The 14,217-nt window shown below is 37.3% G+C and overlaps 1 protein-coding gene across 2 annotated transcripts; it reads left to right on the top strand.

The window, feature by feature from the left end:
• Positions 1 to 4,623: 4,623 nt before the first annotated feature.
• LOC115411866 (C-type lectin domain family 4 member E-like) lies at positions 4,624 to 10,460 on the top strand. 2 transcript variants are annotated; one of them, XM_030124096.1, is made up of 6 exons: positions 4,624 to 4,867; positions 4,958 to 5,056; positions 6,567 to 6,620; positions 7,771 to 7,910; positions 9,585 to 9,685; positions 10,160 to 10,460. In XM_030124096.1, the coding sequence occupies exons 1-6, from the start codon at positions 4,816 to 4,818 to the stop codon at positions 10,176 to 10,178; spliced, it is 465 nt and encodes a 154-aa protein (XP_029979956.1). In that variant the 5' UTR covers positions 4,624 to 4,815; the 3' UTR covers positions 10,179 to 10,460. The 2 variants fall into 2 exon arrangements, with proteins under 2 accessions (XP_029979956.1, XP_029979957.1); XM_030124097.1 differs by lacking the exon at positions 6,567 to 6,620.
• The last annotated feature ends 3,757 nt before the right edge of the window (positions 10,461 to 14,217 follow it).

Genomic DNA, 14,217 nt, shown 5'->3' with positions numbered 1-14,217 from the left:
TCACACTGTTTTAAAGGATAGTTGGTAGATGTAAACATTTTCACAGCATAATTTTACTTTTTTCGCTCTAAAACATAGAGGAAAGTTGACATTATTTATATATTATTGTGTTATTATTTCACTTCAGATCAAATGTGGCTTAATGTGGCCTCTGAACTAAAATGAGTTTGACACCCCTGAGTTAGACCAACATCAGTGCTGGTCCAGACCCCTGTCCACATCCACATTAACCCTTTGAACATCATTCCTTACATAAGTACCATTACTTCATGGTACCTAACAAAGCAGGTCCACTCACTGTTCATGCAGAGGTGGACCTTACAGACCCTGTAGACCACATTGGACCTGAGATTGTAGACTCACTGGAACTGTTACTGTCACTGTCGTGTAATGCATGTGGAATAGACCAAAAATAGTCACTGGCCTGCACTGTAAGACTGGATAAATTGAGTTTACTTAAAAAAATTGAGGAAACTGGTTGCCTTAAAAAATGTAAGTAATGAATAATGAAAACTTGAGTGTATTAAACTTAAATGCTTGATTTGAATGGAATTACTATTTGAAGTACAACACACTAAATACCAAGTTCATGTAACTTCAAATTTGTTGCAATGTCAGTTTTGTATAATTTGTATAATCATTAAACTAATATCATCAGTTCATTGGACTCAATTCTGAATTGATGTAAAATCAAAATCTTTTGCAACATAAATTGCTTTATATAATTTAGGGCTGCACGATTCTGGCAAAAATGTGAATCACGATTATTTTGCTTAGAACTGAGATCACGATTCTCTGGCACGATTTTTTTCACAAAATGTTTATTGCACCACTGTCAAGGAAAATGGGTTCTTTTACCTCTGATTCGCATCTTTCATATCACTCTGCAAGTAGACCAGTCACTTATGCAGTGTTTGCTGTGGAACTGATCTGTTGGTGTGGCTGTGTGTAACTGGGGGGGGGGATTGCACATGCGCGGTTCAGTCAATAACCCGCGCGTATGTCGGTTACTGTCCTACTTATACAGTGGGGGTACTGGGTGGTGCGGTCCATGCCCCAGCAGAAGTGAAAGTGAGACTTTACATCACCCTCTCTTCATATCACAAAAACGTGCAGTCAGAGTCTTACATAAAGTCGGCTATTTGGATCATACTCATTTACTATTCTTGCAGTCAAAACTATTAAAACTCAATGATTTGGTAAATTTTTACACAGCTCAACTTCTATATAAAGCCAATAAAAATCCACTACCAGCCAACATACAAAAGCTATTTGCCCATAGAGAGGGGGGTATAACCTGAGGGGATGTGGGAATTTCAAAGTCCCAGCAGTCAGGACATCCAGGAAAAGTTTGTGTGTGTCAGTGTGTGGGGTCAAGCTTTGGAATGGGTTGGGGGTAGACCTCAAGCAGTGTCCAAATATTCAAAAATTCAAGAAAATGTACAAAGAAATGTTATTTTCAAATATCTGGCTCAAGGAAGAGGGTGATCATTACTTGGACTGTCAGGTTGTTCTATTGTATGGTGTGTGTGTGTGTGTGTGTATAAACATGGGGGTGCAGACATGTGTGTACAGCGGTAGACAATAAACTGGTGTGTATGTATGTGTGTATGTATGTGTGTATGTGACTGTATGTGTGTATGTATGTGTGTATGTGACTGTATGTGTGTATGTATGTGTGTATGTGACTGTATGTGTGTATGTAGATAATCACAATCTTATGTTGTATAACAAGTGATTCAGCACTAACAGTCTGAGGACTGGAATCAGGGGGTAGAACTGGATAAGCAGTGGCTTCTTCTTACTCCCTTTCAGGCACAACAGTTGTTCTTTTTTTTTTCTATTATTTGATTTTTTGTGTGTTGTTTATCCTTATTATTATTATTTTCTATTGTTTGATTTTTTATTTGTGTATTGTTTTTTATTATTTATTTATTTATTTATTGTTTCATATGTTTTGTATTATGTACTGTGCCTGAAATAAACTAACCTAAACTAAACTAAATACATGAAAACTAAACTTACCTTTTATGGTCCCAGTTCCTAAGCGACGTCAGCTGATCTGTGAACGTTTGTAGCACAAAGAAACTTCCCAGCCGGCACAATGGAATATTTTTAATATAAAATTTTTGGAGAGAGTGAGACTTTTGATTCTTGGTTAAAAGCTGAGTTATCCTCACCCACAAGGAAACGAAAAGGAGAAGAAGAATGAAAATGAAAACACACTTGGATCTGAAAAGACCGACATGAGATTAACACCACCGAAAGTGAACCTTAACTGGACAGGAGTTCAGGTGGGTGACTCACCACTACCACTGCAGTTTTTATCCATTCCACTCTCTTTACCGCAGATGTTCCTCCGCTCTGATTCATTCTTTCTTCACTCAACTCCAGCCGACAGCAGCAGGCTCACATGTTGTAAAGACACTTTAGCATATGTTGAGGGCAGAGGCAGCGGCAGTTCTGCGTTTGTGGGAATTTGTTTGTAATGCAGCCGTGAAATAAAATGCTGAAGAATTGTCCATGTTTACAAATGAAATTGCATTCATGTGTGAATCAAAATCACAATCTTTTAATGGTTCATTGTAAAGCCCTAATATAATTATTCATTTTAATAATTTGTGGTGTGGACAGAAGTTAGACAGGAAGGTCACTCACCATACTTTACTGGTACAGGAAGTGCTTTTAAAATGGCAAGATAGTAACATTTATATCAAACTAATTCAAGGGATGATGAACAGTAAAGCCATTGTTCGCCTTATGGCTCTGACTCATGGTGCAGCTCTACAAAAAAATACAAAAACAAACACAAAAAGGCCAATAAACCTTGCCATACTCACATCAAGTCAAAATTAACACAAACACCGCAACCCCGCTGAACCCCTGCACATGAAAAGAACACATTTACAACAACATGCCCAATACCCACAATGCAATGCAGAGATAAAAAGGTGTGGTCATGACTAAAACTGAATGATTTAAATCCATTCAACTTATTACCTCCGCCAAGGAGGTTATGTTTTTGCCAGGGTTTGTTTGTTTGTCTGTTTGTTTGTTTGTCTGTCCGTTAGTGTGCAACATAACTCAAAAAGTTATGGACAGATTTGGATGAAATTTTCAGGGTTTGTTGGAAATGGGATAAGGAAGAAATGATTAAATTTTGGTGGTGATCGGGGGTGGGGGGGCCCATGGGGGGGCCCATTTCCAACAAACCCTGAAAATTTCATCAAAATCTGTCCATAACTTTTTGAGTTATGTTGCACACTAACGGACAGACAAACAGACAGACAAACAGACAAACAAACAAACCCTGGCAAAAACATAACCTCCTTGGCGTGGGGGGGCCCACGGGGGGGGGGGCCACTGATCAGCCTTGGCGGAGGTCTGCGCTCTCCGAGTGCTTCTAGTTACCTCCGCCCAAGGAGGTTATGTTTTTACCAGGGTTTGTTTGTTTGTCTGTCCGTTAGTGTGCAACATAACTCAAAAAGTTATGGACAGATTTTGATGAAATTTTCAGGGTTTGTTGGAAATGGGATAAGGAAGAAATGCTTAACTTTTGGGGGTGATCCGGAAGAAATCCTGGATTCTGGATCACTTTGAAATTTTCGTTAACATTGTGGTAAATGGGGCCAAAATTTTCGTTTCCCAATATCTCGCTTAATTATTGACCAAAACTCATGAAATTTAACTCAGGAATTGACAGTGGGGTCCTCTATCACATTTCAAAGGCTGATCCAGATCTGATCCAGAAGGCGGATTTTATCTCAATTTATATAAAAAATGGGGGTGCCCTTACTTTTTGGCCTACTGTGCCTTTAATATTAAAGGTAGAAATTTCTGACAAGCGCCGTCATGTAGCTCAGTCAGTTCCGCATCAGGAGTATGCCACCGGATTTCATGTAGCTTTAATACTTAAGGAGCTAGATCCAGAAGAAAACCGCCATTACGAGAAATGTGATTTTCGTGAATAACTACTGAACTAATAAGGATATAATTATGAATCCAGTTGCTAATGGTATGTTTTCATGGTCAAGGAATCTTAAAATATAGGTCAAATAAATATGGGACTAATATTTATGGTGGAAATCACAATATGGGGGAATTGTGCAAATCTCATGCAATTTGACTCAGGGATTTACAATGGGGTGTTCTATCAAATGGCAAAGACTGATCCGGATCTTTCAAAAATTTATGGACAGATTTGGATGAAAATTTCAGGAAATATTGATACTGGCACAAGGAACAAATGATTAAATTTTGGTGGTGATCGGGGGGGGGGGGGCACTGATCCACCTTGGCGGAGGTCTGCGCTCTCAGAGTGCTTTTCCAGTTTCACATACTTTCGACTATGTCTACAAACTAGTAGAATATACTTAACATTTTATAGTAATGGAATAAAACTTAAATCATTTAAGTCCATTGTAATTAAAGCATTTTAGTAAATACAGAGTCTGGTCTTACAGTGTGATAAATTAACTGACACTTTAACTGGATTAAACTGGAATTATATGTTGTTTAAATTCTATGAAAACCACTGACATGAAATCTGGCCCTAACGTGCATTATTATAAAAGTCCCCGCCTTCTCATTTCCTTCCTTAACCATCTGTTTCTTGGGAAAATGACTAAATCACCATCAAAATGCAACAGACATTTCAGCATTTTTAGCTGTCATGACTTCCTCCTTAAAGTCGCTGCTACCTGAGTATGAACGTCTGTGGTCATAATACACCAGACTTCCTCCTGAGCCCACCAGCTGCAGTTTGGACGTTTGTGCAGAGCCAGTGTTTTTATTAAAGAACTGAAAGACTCAGAGATGGAAGGAACCTTTGAAAACATGAAGGAGATCCTTCTGCCTCCTCAGACAGGTGAGAATATTCAGACGGAATTCACAGATGTGTTTTACTGATGTTCCTCCAGTAACAGCGAACATACTCACTGGTCTGTTTTCCCATCAGCTTCCCAGGGCTCAAAGACGGGTTTATATAAAGTTCTTCTCTGTCTGGGACTGATCTGTGCTTCCTTTTTGATTGGAATCATCATCCTTGGTGTCCTCTGTGAGTATATTGTGTATTATTTTTTATCAATCATTAAAAAAAGGATTTAATTCAAGAAGAAATACCAAATCAGATATGGTCAGAGGGATGGAAATGTCAAAGTTGCACAACAAACTCACTAACCTGGAGGGATTTTTGTTGGAAAAGTCTGGTCCACTTCTTTACAACACCTGTACGAAAATAAAAAAAAAATTTTGGTGTTCAGTTTTCTTGCTGGACAGAGTATGGATGATTTAAGGCAGATCAAACACATGTATTCTGGTCCTGTCCTGGTGTTATTGGCTTTTGGGAAAATATGATCAAATTGATGTATTCAGTTTTTGGTGTTCATTTTAATATGTCATTGGCTACTTTGTTTTTTAGCATTCCTCCAGAGCAGTGTTTTTCAACCTTGGGGTCGGGACCCCACGTGGGGTCACCTGGAATTCAAATGGGGTCACCTAAAATTTCTAGTAATTGATAAAAAAAAACAAAAAAACAAAAAAAACCTTACTAATAAAAAATATATGGTGAGTTGACAGAGACAATCCTAATCCATAAAAGACATGACAAACTGTGAAGCTGAAACTGAAGCACTGTGGTTCTGTTTATCTGTCAAATGTTCATTGTGGTCGGTTTCAGATGCTGCAGCTCTTTCATAATTCATAACTTGAGTTCTTGTTTGTTCAGTATTAATTGTCAGCCTTGTAAATCCAAGCTGGACTGACTGTACATATCCTGACCAAGGGAAATAAAATTCTCACTTTGTGCAGTAATCTACACCTGACTTTTCTGCCTCCGTCCATAATAATATACATTATATAGACTAAATGTTTTCTAAAATTATTGTTTATTTGCAACATAGTAAAGCAAACTATTACATGATCAAAAACAAATTAATTTTAGCAAAAAAAAAAAAAAAAAGTCTCCATTTTGAATGACTGGGGTCACCAGAAATTTGTGATGTTAAAATGGGGTCACGAGCCAAAAAAGGTTGGGAACCACTGCTCCAGAAGAACTACGTAAAAGTGACGTATATCTGTTAAGAATACTGCCTGCCACAGGCAAAAAAAGCCATCACCAAATATTGGCTGAAAAAGGATCCTCCTTCAGTCTCCCTGGTGATAATAATGGTCCATCATATCTATTTAATGGAAGTGATAACCTACAGTCTCCACCTACAACAACACAAGGGTGTAAAGTATTAGAAAAAATGGGACTTTTTCATTCAATCTGTGGACAGTAAACGGTAAATGTGTAAATGTCTGAATGTACCTGCGACCATTCCTCTGTTTGTTTTGGACCTTACACTAAAACAAACAAAAAATAAAGTACAAAAAAAAAATGATTTAATTAAACACAACTGGTAGTTACATTAACATGTATTTGGTATTTGGTATCTATTCTGTTTAAGTTCAACAAGTAAATGGTTAGTAGTTGAAAACTAGTGGGGTCAGTTTGTTGTAATATGAGGATCCGTTCAGAGCTTGAGACCACACATCTTTTTCTTCATTTTTCTTTTCTTTTTCAGATTCTAATTCAGTGCATGGTGTGACTAATAATGATCGAATACCCACCGAAACAAGTGAGTCCATCTGTGTGTGTGTGAAGGCAAACACTCCACAAAACACAAAACAATTCAAGCTGACCGCTGGAAGAAAGTGGACAGTGGAAGTGTTCATTTAGCAAAAAAAAAAAAAAAAGAACAAAACAGTTTTTTGTTGTATTGTCTGCAGTGTAACACAAAACTAGGCCTGTGACGTACCGAACCGAACCGTTTCGGTACACACCTGTTCAGTTCGGTACACAGCTGTACCGAAACGGCACAGTATGTTGACAAAAAGAAAAAGGAACGAAACATGTCGTTCGATGCGGAACCTTAAATCCATGCAAGTTCCACACGAACATATTGAGGGACATGCACATTGACCCAAAATACAAAATAGCAGCTGATATAAGGTTAAAAAAAACAACAACAAATATGATGTGAACCTGGAAGGAAGAGACTGCAGACCCTCCACCATCAGTACAGTCCAGTTTGGATCAGTTCAGGTTCAGGTGAAAGACAACAACGAAGAAAGAGACGGGGATAAGACAGATGTTGTTTGCCACACTAGCTCTCTCTCTGTCACACACACACACACGTACCGTATAATAGAGGAACAGAACCCAGGAGTGTGACGTTGAAAGTATGTAAAGTTTCACTTTCGTTTCACGCCAGTGTTAGTTATGGACCACACCCCCACATATGTAACTGTGCCGCTCCCTGCCAATTTGATTTTTGTTGTTTGTTCAAAACTACCTCTCAGGGAAAAGTGCAATACTAATGTTTAAAATACATTTAGTAATATTTTATTAATTTTATTTTCTATTCGATTTATAGCAGCAGAATGATATTATTCCTGTTTTTCTATATTCTATTGTCTCCAAAAATTGGGGGGGAAATGTTCAAAAATTCATAATAAATGCATTAAAGACATTTTGAGGGGTTTTCTTTCATCCTGCACTGAACCGAAGAAAACAAACAAACCGTGGCTTCCAAAACCGAAAACGTACCGAACCGAAAATGTTGTGTACTGTTACAGGCCTATACAAATCATTTCCATTGTTTCTGTGGACCCTCCTCTGAGTCTGCACTTTAGTTCTACAGGTTCCTCTGTATCGTTTGTCACTGAGTATTGTCTACGTTCATGTTTTGTTCAACACTGTCACCATAACTGTTGCTTATCCTACAGCTCCATGTCCTCCAGAATGGATGATGTTCCAGGACAGGTGTTACCTTCTTTCCAGTATTACTGGACCCTGGGAGACAGGCAATCAGGACTGCAGAGCCAGAGGAGCACATCTGATGATCATCAACAGCACAGAAGAACAGGTACAGCATTTGAATTTATTCACTTCTTAAGAGTGTTGTGTAAATGTGTGTGCCATTTGCATAAAAATCCAAAAATCAATCCAATTTTATTTATAAAGCGCCAAATCATAACAAAAGTTATCGAGAGAGAGAGCAAGATAAGATAAGATAAGATAAGATAAGATAAGATAAGATAAGATAAGATAAGATAGGATAAGATAAGATATTCCTTTATTTGTCTCACAAGGGGAAATTCCAAATTTACAGCAAGAGTGGAACACAAACCAAGCACACCAGAGTAAAAGAGCCTTCAGTCAGTACAAGAGGAAATATAGAAATGTAACTTACACATTAAAAAAAGAAGCTATAAATACAATTTAGAGCTTTATGCACATGTTGAATATGTTACAGGTTAGATAGGGGGCATATTTATATGTACACCTATATACACATATCTACATACATAATTCTATATACAGACATGTGTACAGATTATACACATGGTTTATTGCACAGATTATTTGGAGCAGTTTCTGTTGTGGAGCTGAATAAGTGCAGGAATGAAAGACCTGTGATACCTCCTCTTCACACACTTCAGGTGTATCATTCTGTCACTAATGAAGCTCCTTAGTGCAGTAAGTGTGTGTTGGAGGGGGTGGGAGTTTTTGCCCCCCCACCCCCCACAGGCTCCAGAGGACATCCCAGGAAGCAAAATTACCAATCCTGCTATGGCCACGCCAGGGTCCGCCATACTCTATGATTGGTTGAGTTAGGGTTAGGGTTATGGTTAGTTGACTGTGTTGCCACTGTGGGTGACGTACTACAGCTCAACCAATCAGAGGCAGAGTTTGGCGGACCCTAGCGTGGCCATAGTAGGGTTCATAAGTTCGTTCCCAGGACGGAGCTGGCCTTCTTTATCAGTTTGTCCCACCTCTTCCTGTCAGCTGCTGGGATGCTGTTCCCCCTGCAGACCACGCTGTAGAAAATGACAGAGGCCACAACAGAGTCATAGAAGGTCTTCAGGAGTGCCCCCCCACCCCAAAGGACCTGAGCCTCCTGAGCAGATAGAGTCTGCTCTGACCTGTGTATAGAGTGCAGTGGTGTTATCAGTCCGGTCCAGTTTATGGTTCAGATGAACATCCAGGTGTTTACACTGTAAAAACAAACCTTTAGAATCTACTCAATAAAGGTGAGGTAACAATCTGCACTCATTTTGGTTGAGTAGATTTTACCCCATATTGTGAATAAAATGTGACTAAATTTAACAGCTGTAACACACTAAAAGAAATGAGGTAAAATCCACCTAACATATCCCAATAGATTACACAACAAATTACACATAAAAAGTGAGTAATATTAACTCTCAGTTGTTAATAGGAATATGTTCATCTACTTAATTTAGAGCAGGAAGTACCAATCTAAATATTGATAGTATCAATACTAAGGTGTGTGTGTATTGGTATTGGATCAATACTGTTACAGTTTCTCTTCTATACGTCCAGCAAATCCCTCGAATCTCCTCTCAGGGCAGCGACAACACTATCATTATCATCATCACCACCACCCACACACCCATTATTCCGTCTGTCTTAACACCTTTTGTATTTTATTTAGTCTGATTTTTATTCACAAGCTGAAAAACATAATATGTTATCTTATTTTTTGTTTCATCCCTGGCATTCCTACATTAAACAGGAGTACATCTCAAGTTTCAAGGATGAGATTTGGATTGGTTTAAACGATATAGAGACGGAGAGAACCTGGAAATGGGTTGACGGATCTCCGATCACTCTGTCGTAAGTCAACTCGTAACAGGTTGCAATAACTTTTTGTTTAGAGATTTTTTTCTTTTCTTTTTCTTTTTTTTTTAAATTCAGGGCAGTGTTAAGTTTTGTAATTTTTCAACATACATTTGTATTTTAATAAATGCACTTATTTTAAAGTCTGATAATTTTTCCTAAATTGCCTTTTTTATATTATTATTATTATTATTATTATTATTATTATTATTATTATTATTAGTACCATTGTGTGTTTTGTGTTTATCTGGTCATGTGGTAATGGAGTCCCTTATGTTTACGGCACATGAATAAATAGATAAATGAATGACAGTGTTCTCAGGGCTATCTTCTAACATCAAATGGTATTTCTTGAATTTGTTCATTTCGTGTCTTTCTTCCGTAATTCAAGTTATTAGACAAAACATTTCCCGCACTTCCTACTAGTGCATAATTCTGTCCATCTGTCTGTCTGTCTGTCCATCTGTCCAGGTTCTGGGATGCAGGGTAGCCTAACATTAATCAAAATACTCCAGGTTGGAATGAGGACTGTGTACATGTCTCCAACGGAGGCCGGTGGCATGATAATTCGTGTTCGAAGTTTACCCGCTGGATGTGTGAGAAAAGACCTTTGAGTTGCTTCAACTAATCATTTTACAACTGCTGTAAGATTATATTCAATTATAGCTTCCTCACTACACCTTACTAAAAATGACCAGTTTAACTAGAATATGACATCTGTGTATGTACAACTAAACCCTTTAAAAAGGACTGTAAACGTGCTGTGAACTGTGTGTGTGGGATGTTCCTTTCTACACATAAATATGTTTTTTCATTGCTGCTGTCAGGTTTGGACATTACTTGCTTTTTTTTTGCACGTGACTCAGAACTTTTCCTTTTTACATCTCATATTTGCCCTTAAATAACATACAAATTACACAATAGATTAATGCAAATTTCACGTCACTGTGCATCTGCATTCATTACAATTCTGCACTAATGTCACTTATACTTTATGTGACCAAATTAGATTTCTCTGTCTTCATCCTCAATCTTGCAATCATCTACTCACAGATTTGATGCTTTACACTGTACATCAACACATAAATGAACCTGACATGAGGCCACTTTTAACCCATAAAAACCCAAACAGCCTCTGGAGACCAAAATCATCTACCGATCTAAAATGTGTAATACCTGTTGATCCATTAATCCTGTCAATTCATGTAAATAATTGGTGTAAAATACAGTTTGTCATCTTTTCATGGTCATTAGATATGACCCATTTGGACGTTCAGAGGCTTTGTAGTGACCATGGAAACACCGTCATCTTCTACAACATTGATTCACCAGTAAAACCTGCGGAGTTTGGTCCATGACAGTGGATGGAGATACTTAGTTTATGTTCAGTGAATGATATATTTTGTTGATAAAGTCACTTTTTCTACAGTTTCCTCTGTTTCTGATATAATAACCTTCAGTTTTAATCTAACCTTTAATCAACACCTGCATGATCAGTAAATTAAATATGGGAAGATACATGATTTTCACTGAATAAATAATAAATATAAATGGTGATAAATCACTTAAGAAAGGTTAAATTCATTCGGGAACTGTCATAAAAGTAGCACTGGGTCTTTATGGTTAAAGAACAATGAAAACAGACAAAAAGAATTTTCCAAAGCATGATCCGTGCTCTTAAACAAGTCGAATGTTGACATTTAAAGCCTCCTTTGCACGAATAAAAATCAGCCTACAATAAATCGCATGTTGGTTATTGCTAAAATATCACAGTGGATATCAATACTAAGAGAAAACCAGAAGAAAGTGATGATATACTACAGTTTCCACCCTTTTCTTTTCAAATGTGTACAACATATATGTGCTTTCTGATTGAGGATTCTAGTTTTAACCAGGTAACACTCCATGCAAACTTCCCCCGAACATATTTAATGTGTGATTTCCACCAGATTTTGTGGTCAAAGATGACACCAAGGTATTTAATTTCATCTGCCTTTTCTATGTTTACTTTATCAATGCTGAACCCATAAAGACCCAGTGTTACTTTTGTGGCAGTTCCAAATTATTTTTTTTCTCTTTATTTAACTGATTTATCACAATTTATTATCACATAATCCTCTGTATTTGTTTTTTTTTTTTTTCACTGAACATTATGTATTTTCTTATATTTAATTTACTGATCATATAGATGTTGATAAAAGCTCAGATTAATGCTGAGGGTTATAATATCAGAAACAGACAAAACTGAAGAAAAAGTCACTTTTTCAACAAAATAAATTATTAACTGAACATAAACTGTCTCCATCCACTGTCATTGATCCAACTCCATGGGTTTTACTGATGAATCAGTGTTATAGATGTGTTTCCGTGGTAACTGCAGAACCTCTGAACGTCCAAATGGGTCATATCTGATGACCACAAAAAGATGACAAACTGTATTTTACACCAATTATTTACATGTATTAATAGGATTAGTGGATCAACAGGTATTAAACAGTTTAGATCAGTGGGTGGTTTTGGTCGTCAGTTGCTGTTTGGGTCTCTATGGATTAAGATAAGACATAATAATAATAATAATAATAATAATAATAATAATAATAATAATAATAATGCATTTCATTTATAAGCGCCTTTCAAGACACCCAAGGACACTGTATAACTAGATAAAACAGGCAATCAATAAAATACAAAGAAATAAACAGATAAAAAGAGTAATTACAATATATAGAAATGCGGATGTAAAATGGAGAGTAAAACTTATGGTGGGTAGGCTATTCTGAAAAGGTGAGTTTTGAGTCTGGATTTGAATGTTGGAAGAGAATCACTGTTACGGATGGATGGTGGGAAGGAGTTCCAGAGCTGAGGAGCAGAGTGACTGGAGGCTTGGCCTCCCATATAGATATGACTATTTATCCCACTGTGGGGAAATTTCACAGTTAACAGCAGCAACACACAACAAGCAAGTGCAGAGAAAAATACAGGTAGAAAAACTACAAACAAGTGAAAAATGAAATATAAAGAGAAAAAAATAAGAAATTTGATATTTATGTAAATATTTATATAAATATAGAATTTGAATTAGAATGAAATGTCATTTACATATTTACATTGTGGTTGCACATGCACATGTTGTGATATGGGGGTGGTGGTGGTGGGGGGGGTTAACTGAGAACTGTTGTATAGTCTGCTCACCTTTACTAAAATGATAATGATGATGAGGATGGTGAGGTAGAGGAGGGGTGTCATCAGCGTAACAATGAAAGGAAATGCTATGGCGGCTGATGAAACAGCCCAGTGGCAGCATGTACAAGATGAGGAGGAGTGGGCCAAGGACAGACCCTAGTGGGATACCGCAGGTGACCAGGGCTGTTCAGGACTTGGTGTTACCCAGGTTGATGTGCTCAGTCCTACCAGTGAGATGGGAGGAGAACCAGTCCACAGCGGTGTGACAGACTCTGACATCAGTGTGGGGGTGGTTGGGGAGGATATGGGGGTCAAAGGTGTCAAATCTGGACTGGCCCCAAACTGCAAAGATTTGGGAAAGATATTAAAAAACAAACATCAGTCATTCTACATACTGATTTACCCTTGAACTGGGTTATATGTTTGGATGTGTACCAAATGACATGTTGTATGGAGACAATCTGTATATTTTAAGAGTATTATTGTTAATTGTAAACAAAATGATATCTTTTTCTTGGAATAAGAATCAACCCCCCTCAGTTCAACAATGGACTGAAAGACAAATGTACATAATGGAAGAAATGACGGCACAATTACAACTGAAAAAGGACATTTTTATGCGTAGGTGGACATCTGTAATGCAATATCTGTTGGAACAGCAGAATATCTAAATAGGATTTTTTTTTTTTGGGTGGGGGGGGTATGTTTTTTGTTTTGTATTTTTGTATTTTTATTTTTTTTTAGTTTTTTTTTTAGTTTTGTTTTTGTTTAGTTTACCTTTGTTTTGTTTCATGTTTTTTCTTCCCCTCTTTAGCTTTGACTTGTGCAATTCATTTTCTTCCTTTCCTACTTGGAAGTTAACTGCTACAGTAACTAACTGTTAAATGAGCTTTGTTGTCAAGGAGTGTTCATGATTGTATGTGATCAACGTTTGACCTTCATGATCAATAAAACTAGTTCCAAAAAAAAAAAAAAACAAGGTGTCAAATCTGAGCTTGAGAAGGACGAGCAGTGAGGAAGAAGCAGCACCAGTCAACATGTGATGGTCACTGGTGACCCTCACCAGTGGTAAGGTAGTGTGCAATCTAATTACAAAAATCTCATTTAAGGAAAGAAGCGTTAGATATTCTGAGCAGGTACCAGAATCCGAAATCTGAAAAGAGCAGTTGATATGAGTATAAATGTACAACATTTGGATCAGCACCACAGCAAAGCAGAAAGAAGAATAACAGAAGGACGCAGTCTCTTCACCACATAATAAATAGTATAAGGCCAGTATACCATGTTCTTCTTTCTCATCTTTACATATAGATAATGTGGTAAATATCACTCTCAGTTCTGCAACA

This window comes from Sphaeramia orbicularis, chromosome 21 (assembly GCF_902148855.1).
Source record: "Sphaeramia orbicularis chromosome 21, fSphaOr1.1, whole genome shotgun sequence".
In the NCBI taxonomy this organism is placed as follows: Eukaryota; Metazoa; Chordata; class Actinopteri; order Kurtiformes; family Apogonidae; genus Sphaeramia; species Sphaeramia orbicularis.
The sequence above is the reverse complement of the archived record's forward strand: the minus strand, read 5'-3'. Positions and strand labels throughout refer to the sequence as shown.

What these genes read in the sequence shown, in the direction of transcription:
- LOC115411866 (XM_030124096.1), top strand. Translation starts at nt 4,816, where the DNA reads ATGGAAGGAACCTTTGAAAACATGAAGGAGATCCTTCTGCCTCCTCAG. An exon ending in CCTTCTGCCTCCTCAGACAG is followed by an intron (nt 4,868 to 4,957) that starts GTGAGAATATTC and finishes TTTTCCCATCAG; the next exon opens with CTTCCCAGGGCTCAAAGACG. An exon ending in TCGAATACCCACCGAAACAA is followed by an intron (nt 6,621 to 7,770) that starts GTGAGTCCATCT and finishes CTTATCCTACAG; the next exon opens with CTCCATGTCCTCCAGAATGG.